Source organism: Pogona vitticeps, chromosome 1, assembly GCF_051106095.1.
Source record: "Pogona vitticeps strain Pit_001003342236 chromosome 1, PviZW2.1, whole genome shotgun sequence".
Classification (NCBI taxonomy): Eukaryota; Metazoa; Chordata; class Lepidosauria; order Squamata; family Agamidae; genus Pogona; species Pogona vitticeps.
The window spans coordinates 6,282,141-6,295,088 of NC_135783.1; the positions used below are offsets into that span (position 1 = coordinate 6,282,141).

General features: G+C 45.3%; 1 protein-coding gene and 1 long non-coding RNA gene across 5 annotated transcripts in view; both read right to left on the bottom strand.

Moving 5' to 3' along the window:
* The window catches only part of LOC144584822 (uncharacterized), a 274,399-nt gene that overhangs the window by 47,510 nt on the left and 213,941 nt on the right, over positions 1 to 12,948 (bottom strand). The gene's annotated exons all lie outside the window — the stretch shown is intronic.
* CTSB (cathepsin B) overlaps positions 9,880 to 12,948 on the bottom strand; it is a 32,343-nt gene continuing 29,274 nt past the window's right edge. For all 4 annotated transcript variants that reach the window (XM_078381887.1, XM_072986782.2, XM_078381876.1 and 1 more), the window contains exon 10: positions 9,880 to 11,367. In XM_078381887.1, coding sequence (XP_078238013.1) covers positions 11,270 to 11,367 — 98 coding nt within the window. In that variant the 3' untranslated portion in view covers positions 9,880 to 11,269. The remainder of the gene's footprint in view (positions 11,368 to 12,948) is intronic.

Genomic DNA, 12,948 nt, shown 5'->3' on the forward strand with positions numbered 1-12,948 from the left:
AGCCTTTTCTTATGAAGAAAAACTTCCAAGCCCAGCTAAATTTTGCCAAAACACATCTGAAGTCTCCCAAAAGCATGTGGGGAAAAGTGCTACGGTCTGATGAAACCAAGGTTGAACTTTTCGACCATAATTCCAAAAGATCTGTTTGGCACAAAAACAACACTGCGCATCACCAAAAGAACACCATACCAACAATGAAACATGGTGGTGGCAGCATCATGCTTTGAGCTGTTTTTCTTCAGCTGGGACAGGGACCTTAGTCAAGGTAGAGGGATTTATGAACAGTTCCAAATCCCTGTCCATATTGGCACAAAACCTTCAGGCTTCTGCTAGAAAGCTGAACATGAGGAAGAAATTTCATCTTTCAGCATGACAACGACCCAAAGCAGACATCCAAATCAACAAAGGAATGGCTTCACCAGAAGATGATTAACAGTTTGGAATGGCCCAGGAGAACCCAAACCTGAATTCAATTGAGTATCTGTGGGGTGATCTGGAGAGAGCCGTGCACAGGAGACGCCCTTGCAATCTGACGGATTTGGAGCATTTTTGCAAAAAGTGGGAAAATATTGCCAAGTCAAGATGTGCCATACTGATAGACTCATACCCAAAAAGGTTGAGTGCTGTAATAAAATCCAGAGGTGCTTCGACAAAGTACTAGTTTAAGGGTGTGCACACAGATGCAACCATATTATTATTTTTTTATTTTTACTTCCCTCCACCTAAAAGATTTCAGTTTGTTGTACAGTTCATAGGTCTCATTAAAGGTGTAAAAGGCTCTGAAATGATTTATCTTTGTCTCATTTTTTTACATCACAGATACCTGACATTTTAACAGGGGTGTGTAAACTTTTTATATTCACTAGATACCTGGAATGCTTGTTTGCGGCTGTATAGAGATGGGCACGAACTGGTTCGTCCCAGTTCGTAAAGGCGGCAGTGCAGAAGCTGCTACTTCCCTGCCTCCTCCGCCATTCACCAGGCCCGGCGTGCTTGTTTTTTCCCCCACGTTGATCTCCCAGTTACCAGCATGAGCACAGACTTCTCTGCCCCTCTCCCTTTTGGTCAGAGTGGGAGATCAGCCGAGAGGGCAGGGCAGGGAATCCTGAGCTGTTGCGGGGACCAGAAGGTCAGTTGAGGAGGAGCAGGAAGCTGGACCTGGTGAGGGGCTGGTTGAGCTAGAGGAGGCAGGGTAGGGGAGCATCAGCCCCTGTGCTGCCGCCTTGACGAACCGGGACGAACCGGTTTGTGCCCATCTCTACTGCTGTACCGTTTGTTTAATTCTTGGAGGGAGAAAAGAAGAGCACCCGGTCCCTCCCTCTCTCCAAAACGACCAGCACTGGCAGAGTTCCCTGCCTCAGTCTCTTTGAATGAGGGCCATTGTCTAGAGCAGAGAGTAGGAAAACACTTGACCATAATAACAACTGGAGTGCAGCCTTTAAGTCCGAAGGTTTTCAGCTTTCCACTGCCATGTCCTCTTAGGGGTCACCAGAAGGGATGGGATTTGTGGATCTTCTGGACTACAAATGACGAAATTCTCCACTCTGGGAGTTCTTGCCTTAACAGACAACCTCACAAATGTGATGCCCCTGGGGGAACGGCCTAAATCTGTAAAGCACTGAAGCTTAGCTCAGCCTAGCTCTGCCCAAGCTTCCTGTTCCTGTCCTGGTGCTAGCTGGGAGCTTGCTTTCTTAGGCCAAGCTAGCAGCAAAACCACTTGAAACAGGAGTGCTCGGCTCAACGGCTTGTGGTCATCACCATGAGTCCTGGCTTTGTAGGGTGTTTGGCTTTCCTTTGCTTCAGATGGTATTGCTCAAACTAGTTCAGTGTCTTTTGCTGGTTTCTCTCGAAGGCACAAGAGGTCCTATTTCATTTTTTAAAAATACTTAACATTTCAGAGCAGAAAGGGACCAGCAAAGGGGGGGGGGGATCAGAATATTTAGAGCTGGTTAGGTTAGTTAAAAAAGGAGTAAAGGGAGGCATTATATGTTGGAGTTTTGAATTTTTGTGTAAATTCCTCTAACTGCAGCGGAAGTGCCAGGATTCACAGAAAAACTTCCAGGTTCTCCAGATTAGTCTAGTCCTTTTTCTCATTAAGTGGTTCTTACAATAACTCTGAGATACTTGAAAGAAGAATGTTTCATTTACTTACAGTGAAATGTAGCAAACTGACAAAACATGACTGCTTTCAGCAAACAGACTTTAACAGACTACAGTGGTGCCTTGCAAGACGAGCGCCTGGCATCACGATGAACTTTTTTGCGATCGCTTTACAATGGTTTCAATGGGGGAATTTTGCTTTGTGATGATCGGTTCCCTGCTTCGGGAACCGATTCTCACAAAACGACGATTTTCGGCCATCTGATCGGCGGTCTCAAAATGGCCACTGGGTAAAAAAAAATGGCTCCCTGCTCTTTTCTGGGATGGATTCCTCGCTGCACGGGCAGCGAAAATGGCCGCACTATGGAGGATCTTCACTGGACGGTGAGTTTCAAGCCCATAGGAACGCATTAATCGTGTTTTAATGCGTTTCTATGAGCTTTTAAATTTCACATTACATTTCCGTTCTAAGGTCATTTCGCTGGAATGAATTAACGTCGTAATGCGAGGCACCACTGTACCTGCTTTCAACAGATTCCTGACTGCCAATGGACAAGAAAAAAAACACAGAGCAGAGAGGCAAGGAAGGAATGATTGGCTAGTGCTGGATAGATTGACTGTTATCCCAACCCAAAAAGGTCCCTCCCAGACAATCCTGCTAAAGGCAGCATGCCAGGTTGCAAAAGCTCCAATGTAATAAAGGTCAAGGTTCCCCTTGACATTTAGTCCAGTCATGTCTGACTCTAGGTCACAGTGCTCATCACCATTTCCAAGCTGTAGAGCCAGCGTTGGTCTGTAGACAGTTTCCGTGGTCACGTGGCCAGTGCGACTAGACACGGAACGCCGTGACCTTCCCACTGAGGTGGTACCTATTTATCACATTTTTACATGCTTTCGAACGGCTAGGTTGGCAGGAGCTGGAACAAGCGATGGGAGTTCACTCCGTTGCGTGGATTCGATCTTACGACGGCTGGTCTTCCGACCTTGGAGCACAAAGGCTTCTGCAGTTTAACCCGCAGCGACAACACATCCCTTACAAATTAATACAGGTGCAGAAAATTACGCATGTCAAGGGAATGTAGAGGCCAAAATCCCCAAAATAAGATGGTCTTTTATTAATTTTTGCTCCAAAAATGCATCAGGGCTTATTTTCAGAGGATGTTTTTTTTCATATACAATATACATTTATTAAAATACAATCCTGTCATCATCTTCTGGTTGCTGCACAATGGTGGAGGGTGGGGTTTCACTTGACTAGGGCTGATTTTTGGGGTAGGGCTTATATTACAAGCATCCTGAAAAATCCCACTAGGGCTTATTTTCAGGGAAACACGGTACATATATGCCAGGGTAACCCCATCAATGTATTTCAGCCATGAATTGATGAGTGTCAAGAAGGCAGCTTTGCTTTATTGGGTCTGTTACATACAGCACTGATGTTACCTGTCTGTCATGGGTTTGGAGGGAAAGTTCCATCCTATGGGGAGTGGAAGGCGGGACATCAGGAGGAGGGGCTGTACTGTATATATATGTGAAGCCTGTGTGGTGAAGTTAGGAGACGCTGGGATGTGACGAAGCAGCAGCTGGGAAGAAGAAGCTGGTGTGGGAGTCTGTGTGTCAGTCAGGGTACTACTGTGTGTCAGAGTACCAACCTGATAGGTTCAGGTGTCTGTATGGTTAGCCAGAACTGATAGGTTCAGGGTCTGTGCTTCAAGTTAAGGGTTCTGTGTGAACCAAACTGTATGCATGTATGAATGAGACTAAGCCACGTTACTATATCTTATTCACCTAATCATTTTATTTTCCCTGTGTGTTGTTTTAAATAAACCTTATTCTTTTATTGGTTAAAAATCCATCCCTGGTCTGTGTGACTTCTTATAGGGAATGGTTGGTGGCAGCTTAGTTAACGTGTGGCAGATCCCAGTAGGTCTGGGTTTGTCACATTGATTGGTGTCCAGCGTGTGGGATACGACTGGTCCAGTTGTCCAGCGGTCCAGCAAAGCCTTGGCAAGTGTGCCCAGAGCAAGGGGGGTCTAGTCAGGGACAATCTGAGGCGCGTAGGTAATCTTCTAGGTGTACCTCACGGGGAGGTGCGCTAGTAGAAGAACGTGCCAACTGGGGAGACTAGATTAGGGTGCTCTGAGGCAGCCTGTTTTTGGCGGGAAAAAAGCTGAGGCAAAACTGTAAAGTAGAAGTGATTTAGCCTGCCTGCTGAGAGGCCCAGCAGAGGGGGGCAGACTCTAACTCGCTACAGTTGCAAGTAGTGCTGAAGGACAGCAGCAATCTATAGGGAAAGCTGGTTCTGAGGCAAAAAAAAAAAAAAAAAAAGTGGTCGTTTTATTTTGAGGCTTGACTTTTTAAAGCAGCTTGTTCTGAGGGGGAATTATGCCCTTGACTCGAAGCCAAGTGGCAGAAATGGGTGAAGTGAAAGACCCCCAGGTTGACCAAGGTTCTGAGGATGAATTTGGCTCAGTGCAGGGTGACAGCACAGGAGAGCAGAACCCAGAACTCAGGAAAATGCTCATAGCCCAACAGCATGAAGTTCAAATGAGGCAGTTAGAAATAGAAATGGAGAACTCAAAGGGGGAGGACTCTATTGAGTTTAGCAAATGGGATCAACAACTAGATCCAACCTTGCAGCAGTGCTTTAAGATGGTTAGCAATTGTCCAGTAACCCCTGAGAACCGTGAGAGATATTATTGTGAAGAAGGCCTTTTATGTAGGGAGATCTTAATGAACTCCAAGAAGGAAAAATTGCTTGTAGTTCCTTCTAAATATAGAAAGAAAGTAATGGAAAAATGTCACACAGACACCCTATCGGGACATTTAGGGATGGCAAAGACTAAGCAGAAAATATCCCAGAAGTACTACTGGCCAAAAATGGGAAAAGAAATAAAAGAATTTTGTCAAAGCTGCACCACTTGCCAAATGAAAATAAATAGTGAGGAAAAATCCAAGAGGGATGATGACTGGGATAGGTATATGGAAGAGATGAAAAATATTGAAAATATATTTAAGCAAATGGAAAATAGATATATTGAACAACTGAAAGAGAAACAGAGGTCTGGGTTTACTCTATTAAGGCAAGTTTTTAAGGATGCATACGGCATAGATGAGTTTTCTGAGGGAAAAGATTTACAATCCAAAGTGGCAGTGGATATGGTTTATGAGTGTGAAAGAAAGATAAAGCCACAAACTATTCTGAAACCAAAAGAAGGCACACAGGTTAAGGCACAACTTCAAAACCTGAATTATTCTGAGGAAAACATGAGGGAAACATGGGACCCTAAGTACTCCAAAGGGTTAGTTCAGAGCCCGCCAGAAATGGGCGGCCATTTTGGTGAGAAGCCCTCAGACATGAAACCAAGACCTCAGATTTTGGAGGGAAAACCAAAACAAGATGAGAAAGACTCAAAATACACCAGAAAATGTTATTTCTGTCAGGGAAAGGGCCATCTAATCTCAGGGTGTGAGAAATGGAAGCAGATAAAAGGAATTGTGCCTCAGGATTCGAGTGGAACCAAGCCAAAAGCTGTGTTCTGTGTCCAGAAAGAGCAAGGCTCATTGTCACTGAGGGAGCCTGTTGCCATGGCTACTCAATCTGAAACAGCTACATCTGCTGATCAGGCTGAGGAAAATGGTCCTCTTGTAGAGGTCAGGCGCTGCCTACTGGTGAGAACAGATTCTCAGTTGTTTGAGACAGCAGGGGTGGACGTAGGAATACTAGGCCATCAGTATCGGGGGCTGCGGGACACTTGTTCTCAGGTGACCCTGTGCCATCCAGATATTATTCCTAGGGAGTATGTAATCCCAAATGAGAGCATGAAGGTGGCAGGGATTGAGGGGCAGGTGATCTCACTGCCAGTCGCGGAGGTACCTGTCAACTTTCAAGGCTGGAGGGGAGTTTGGCGGCTAGCAATTTCATCGACTCTGCCAGCAGCCGTGCTCGTGGGAAATGACCTGGCTGAACATGTGAAACGGGTGCTAGTGATTACACGTTCACAAGCCACCACGGGGACAGTTCAGGGGGGTAATGATGAGCCAGAGACGGAAGCAGGTGGGGGGAGTTCAGAAGCTGTGGTGGAAACCTTAACCACAGACAGCAGATTTGGACAAGAGCAAAAGGCAGACGCCACTCTCCAAAAGTGTTTTGAACAGGTGACTGACGCCCAGCTAACACCTGAAACCCCAGTGAGATTTCTGGAGAAAAAGGGGATTTTATATAGAGAGACCCTGAGGAATATCTCAAAAGGGGGAGATGGGATCAGAAGTCAGCTAGTGGTGCCTGAAAAGTATCGCCCCATGATCTTACAAAGGGGGCACTCTGACATGTTTGCTGCACACTTAGGGGTGAACAAAACACAGCAGAGAATCACACAGAATTTTTACTGGCCTGACATAGGGAAGCAGATCAGGGAGTTCTGTAAACAATGTGATGTGTGTCAAAGGCAGGGGAATAGCCGCGACAGGACCAAAGCAAAGTTGTGCCCTTTGCCTGTGATTGACACTCCGTTCAAATGCATAGGGGTGGATATTGTGGGACCTTTGCCCAAGGCCACAAAGAGGGGGAACAGGTTCATTCTCACCATTGTGGACCATGCCACGAGGTACCCTGAAGCCATACCCTTGACTAACATTGAAACTAACACAGTGGCAGATGCCTTGGTGGGGTATATGTCCAGGATGGGATTTGCCTCAGAAATAATCACAGATTTGGGAGCATCGTTCACATCGAAGCTCATGAAACGCTTATGGCAAATCTGTGGAATTAAGCACAAGGAAACCACTGCCTATCATCCTGAAAGTAATGGGTTAACTGAGAAGTTCAATGGGACTCTAATGCGCATGATTAGGGCTTACTTGGCAGAGAATCCAAACAATTGGGACCAGAAGCTGCAATCCCTTTTGTTTGCTTATCGATCAGTGCCACAAGCCAGTACCGGGTTCAGTCCATTTGAACTTTTATTTGGGAGAAGGGTGAAAGGGCTCCTTGATTTGATCAAACAAAATTGGGAGCAGATCACCCGGGATGACCCACAAGACGTTGTGACATACATAGACACCTTGAGGAATGACCTAAAGGGAAACCTAGAGCTAGCAGCAGAGACCCTGCAAGCTCAAAAGGTCAGAAAGAAAGCCTGGTGTGTCCAGAGAGCCGGGGAGAGGCACTTTAATCCAGGGGAGGAAGTGCTTTGGCCTAGGCTCTGCAAAGAGAACAAACTGCAGCTGGGTAGCCCAGAAATAAAATACTTGGGTCACATGGTAGGGGGAGGAGTGATAAAACCCCTGGAGGCCAAAATAGAAGCTGTTCGTGATTGGCCTAGACCCAACACCAAGAGAAAAGTCAAATCATTTCTTGGGTTGGTGGGCTACTACAGAAAGTTCATCCCGAGGTTTAGCGAGATTGCGGCTCCGCTGACCGATCTGACGAGGAAGAAGGCTGATGACCGCATCCCGTGGACCAGCGACTGTGAGGCGGCGTTCCAGAGGTTGAAGGAGGCGTTAATCAACTATCCAGTGCTGCGTGCTCCAGACTTCGACCGGGAGTTCATCATCTACACCGATGCGTCTAACAGCGGGGTAGGAGCAGTTCTGTGCCAGGAGGATGAGAATGGTGACCAGCATCCAGTGTCCTACCTGAGTAGGAAACTTCAAAAAGGTGAGAGACATTTGGCAACCGTGGAGAAGGAGTGTCTGGCCATAGTCTACGCGATCCAGAAGGCCAAGCCTTACATCTGGGGAAGACATTTTACTCTGTGCACTGACCATTCACCACTGCAATGGTTAAAGACAATGAAAACCCACAATAGCAAACTTATGAGGTGGGCTTTAAACCTACAGGACTATGACTTTGAAGTGAAGGTGGTCAGAGGGTCAGTGAACTGTGTTGCTGACACCTTGTCAAGAAGACCTGAAGAATGAAGACGGCGAAAGAAACATGGACTATGTATATATATTGATGACCAAAAGTTAAATGTACCTGTTTTTTGAACTTGGTTTGTATGAATAAAGGTAAATTGATGTAATGTATATGGTAAATGTTTAAATGCCTAATTGATATGGTTAACTTAGAATGTAAGTATAAGTAAGTATGATATTGTATGTATAACTGGTTTTGTGTGTTTTATCCAGGTTGTTTTTTGGTGAAAAGCACCTTAGCTTTCCCCCTACAAAACAACTTATAAAGAGGGGAGGTGTTACATACAGCACTGATGTTACCTGTCTGTCATGGGTTTGGAGGGAAAGTTCCATCCTATGGGGAGTGGAAGGCGGGACATCAGGAGGAGGGGCTGTACTGTATATATATGTGAAGCCTGTGTGGTGAAGTTAGGAGACGCTGGGATGTGACGAAGCAGCAGCTGGGAAGAAGAAGCTGGTGTGGGAGTCTGTGTGTCAGTCAGGGTACTACTGTGTGTCAGAGTACCAACCTGATAGGTTCAGGTGTCTGTATGGTTAGCCAGAACTGATAGGTTCAGGGTCTGTGCTTCAAGTTAAGGGTTCTGTGTGAACCAAACTGTATGCATGTATGAATGAGACTAAGCCACGTTACTATATCTTATTCACCTAATCATTTTATTTTCCCTGTGTGTTGTTTTAAATAAACCTTATTCTTTTATTGGTTAAAAATCCATCCCTGGTCTGTGTGACTTCTTATAGGGAATGGTTGGTGGCAGCTTAGTTAACGTGTGGCAGATCCCAGTAGGTCTGGGTTTGTCACAGGGTCATGAGAAGACCTGGTGGCTATTCAACGCTGGAATCTGGCAGGTTTAACTAGAAACAATTGGGACAATCATGGGCTCAACTGCTGAAAGTGAAGGACAGGAGATGGAATAGAAGGAAGCAGTGGAACTCACTGCCACAAGCAGTAGTGACATCTGCCAGCATGCATGGTTTTAAAAGGGCATTACATACATTTGTGGAGCTTACAGCTGTGCATGGCTACTAGCTAGAATGGCTATGTATCACCCCCACATCTGTACTTTGAGATCAGTTCTTGGCACATGTAAGAGAGAGGGTGCATTTGAGCCCTTTTCCATGTGCCCCTAATTCCGCAGGTAATTGGCTGGCCTCTTTGGAAACTGAACTGGAGGGGGGTGTTGGCTGTCCCTAGTTCTTATGAATAGCTGAAAAGCCAAGCTGGTTGCATCTGCCATCTTGTTTTCCTGCCTTGTGGGTTGTGTTGACCAACATGGGTGGATTGGGGTAGGTACACGATTCTTTTGAATTATGTTGCTGGAGGAGACTCTTGAGAGTCCCCTGGACTGCAAGGAGAACAAACTTATCCATTTTGAAGGAAATCGACCCCGAGTGCTCACTGGAAGGACAGATCCTGAAGCTGAGGCTCCAGTACTTTGGCCACCTCATGAGAAGAGACGACTCCCTGGAAAACACCCTGATGTTGGGAAAGTGTGAAGGCAGGAGGAGAAGGGGACGACAGAGGACGAGATGGTTGGACAGTGTCATCGAAGCAACCAACACGACTTTGACCCAACTCCGGGAGGCAGTGGAAGACAGGAGGGCCTTGCGTGCTCTGGTCTATGGGGTGATGAAGAGTCGGACACGACTTAACAACAAACCATTAAAGCACCAGTAACAGGTGACCCACCACCACCATCTCTGTTCAAAACTTCCAGCCTTCCAAAGTCATCTGGTCTGCTCTAGTAACCATCAGGGGTTTCCCTCAACACCTAGCTGAAACCTCACCATCTGACACCAGAGACAGGTGTGCTGCTGCCGTGGAGCAGCTGAAAAGGAGAGGGGAAATCTAGACACCACCACGAGATTGGAAAGTCTTTATTAGAGATGAGAAATACATTACGAAGCCACAGGGATCAACATTCGGCCACTTTTGCAACTACACATTTGATGACTGTTGGCCTTTAATCTGTACAAGTCTTTGAAACGGAACACGAGTGAAGTTAGGTGGTGCCTACCAGCCAGATCCAAAATGACTCATTTCTGCAGCAGATCCACTGAAATCAGGGGCATTCAGTTAAAAGCCAATGGGCTTCAGTTATGCTAAAAGTACAGGCCAAGAATCAATCTAAGCCATGATGTTTTGCCACCTGCCAACAGTGTTTCCACTTCTACTTCAGTTTCCTACAGATAACGTGCAGTAGGAAGACTAGTGTTTAAGCGAAGCATTGCTACCTCTTTACAGAAAAGTCCAGCTCGTCCCATACTCCTCAGAGCATAGAAAATGGGAATAAAGTGGAATATATAGAGGAAATGCTAAGGCCTCATAGGAATAAAAAACTCATGCCAGACCTTCTTAGTTTTGGGCTTCCCCAATTATTCAGTTCCATTATGGTGGAAGCCTTAAAATGCTAGCCCCCTCAATGATTTTGCAAGCCAAGGGTAGTTTATAAAGAATGCAATGCAGGTCAGTTTAAAATAAGGCCCCCCTGTCAGCTCTCCTCCCTGGTCCTTCTCTTGCTGATTTCGCACCCGTGTCAAAATGGAGGAATGGGAAAGAAAAGAAGGGTTTTGTGTAAGTGAAAGATAAACCTGTCAAGTTTTCTCTCCTTCCTCGTACTCCCTAGTGTTAAACTGAGGAGATGTCCTCTGAAAATACGTAAGAGAGCTCAACCTAGGTATCGTAAACAAACGGCTACTTTAGCCGTTATTGCCCTTGCGGGCACTGGGCGTTAATGCTCAAGTCCACTTTTATCTCTTGGCTCAATAGCACAGCTTTCCAAAAGTCAACTCACAACGCTGGTTTCCCACCACTAACTTCACAGCTTTACCTGAATCAAAGGATGCTCAAAGCCATCCAAGCTCGTATTACCAATTTTTTTTTTTGTTACAAGGATCATTGTCTTCCCATAAAAAGCAAAACAAAAGCAAAGGAAGTGTTGCGTTCCATCACGTCTTTCCTTTGTCGAGAGACGCCCGGTTCGGTCCGTCCAGTTGCATCTCCCGCCATTTTGTCTCACAGGCAGGATGTACAGCGCCTCACCCTCCCTGCTGGAAAGGCAACCGGCCAGTACTGTACAATAAAGTTTTAAAAAATATTTTTTTAAAGGCTTTAAGATTAATTTTTTAAAAAAGAGAGAGAATGAAGTTTAAAATGTCTCAGAAGCAACAACAGCTTCCGTTTCCACAGGTCATGATCAACTTGATTATTCGCAGAAGAATTAACTGGAGCTGGAAGATGATGATGACGACGTTACAGCATCTTCCAGTATTGGCTTGTCTTGGGGATTCCAGCGACAACCTCCGACTCGATCCCGCAGTGGTCCTCTCCGCGGAGGATTCTGAAGAAACCTAGAAAAAGTTGAGAAAACATTTTGGCAAAGTCGTCCCATACCCAGAGTTCTTAGCTAGGCAAATAGGAATAAATAAGGTAAAGGTAAAGGTTCCCCTTGACAATTTTTGTCCAGTCATGTCCGACTCTAGGGGGCGGTGCTCATCCCCGTTTCCAAGCCATAGAGCCAGCGTTTGTCCGAAGACAATCTTCCGTGGTCACATGGCCAGTGCGACTTAGACACGGAACGCTGTTATCTTCCCACCGAAGGTGGTACCTATTTATCGACTCGCATTTTTACGTGCTTTCGAACAGCTAGGTTGGCAGGAGCTGGGACAAGTGATAGGATCTCCCTCCGTCGCGTGGATTCGATCTTACGACTGCTGGTCTTCTGACCCTGCAGCACAGGCTTCTGCGGTTTAGCCCGCAGCGCCACCACATCCCTTCAGGAATAAATAGGGAAGAGATTTTTGTTTTTTAACTACAAATGTCATATTTCTCCATTCTTGGAGTTCTCCCTCAGCTGGAAAGCTTGGAGGCTTAGCTCGGCCTAGCTCTGCCCAGGTTCCCTGTTCCTGCCCCCCGTACTAGCGGGGAGCTTCCTTTCAGAACAGGAAAAGAGGCAAGACTAGGCTTAGCTAAGCCTCAAGGCCTTCTAATGTAGCCCCTTTCTCCCAGGTCCATTCTACGGAGGTGTCTGTAAGGTGTCTGCAAAGTAGGTATCCGTACTCCGGAAAATTCAAAAACCTTATCCCTAGGAACAAACATTTGCTTTGAGCATTTTTGGCAGACTTTAAAGTGGATTTTGCAGGCAAGTTTTCTAAAAATATGCCTCATCCCATATTATCCTGTCTGCAATTTGAGACCCTCTATGAAGGTCCCGTTGCATGTTAACCATTATGACAAATTATTGGATATTTAGATATTTCCAATTATTGCCCTCCTGAACTTAATCAAGAATGACCATTTGAAAAAAAAAATCAGAAAAGGGTTAGTTGTAATGGTTACAGTAGCAAGATTAATATTTGCAAAGAGTTGGAAAAGCAACAAATTAATCTTGTAGATTGGTATAAAGAAATGTGGAGCTTAGCACTTAACGATATGTTAACATATGAAATGTAAATGAGAATTGGAATGGCGAAGTCTAACGATTTCAAAGATGTATGGAATTTATTCTTGGAATACGGTTTTTTGAAGGAGAAAGGCCATAGGCCAGCAGAAGAATCAATGTACAGTATTTCTGGAGAGGAATGGGGTTAAAAGGGGTACAAATTGGTATTATTGGTCACCTAGTCCCAATGATGAAGGTGGCATAGGTGGGGAAACTTCAATGTGTATTGTGTGCGCAGTCACCATTGAGTCTGTATTTTAGTTTTCATTTTATTATTTGCAATTTTTCTTTTATTAATAACTAATATTTTTTTAAAATGTTGGGTTTTTAAAAAGCGACATTTAAGATTGTTTTAAATAAATACATTTGTTTTTGTCATCCATAATTCTGGGAGACCGTGGCAGGCAGAAAAGCAATAAACGAAACAAGACAAAGCCATCTGGAATTAAGAGATTCCCCTTACTGAGACAGAACACTTCAACTCTCTCAC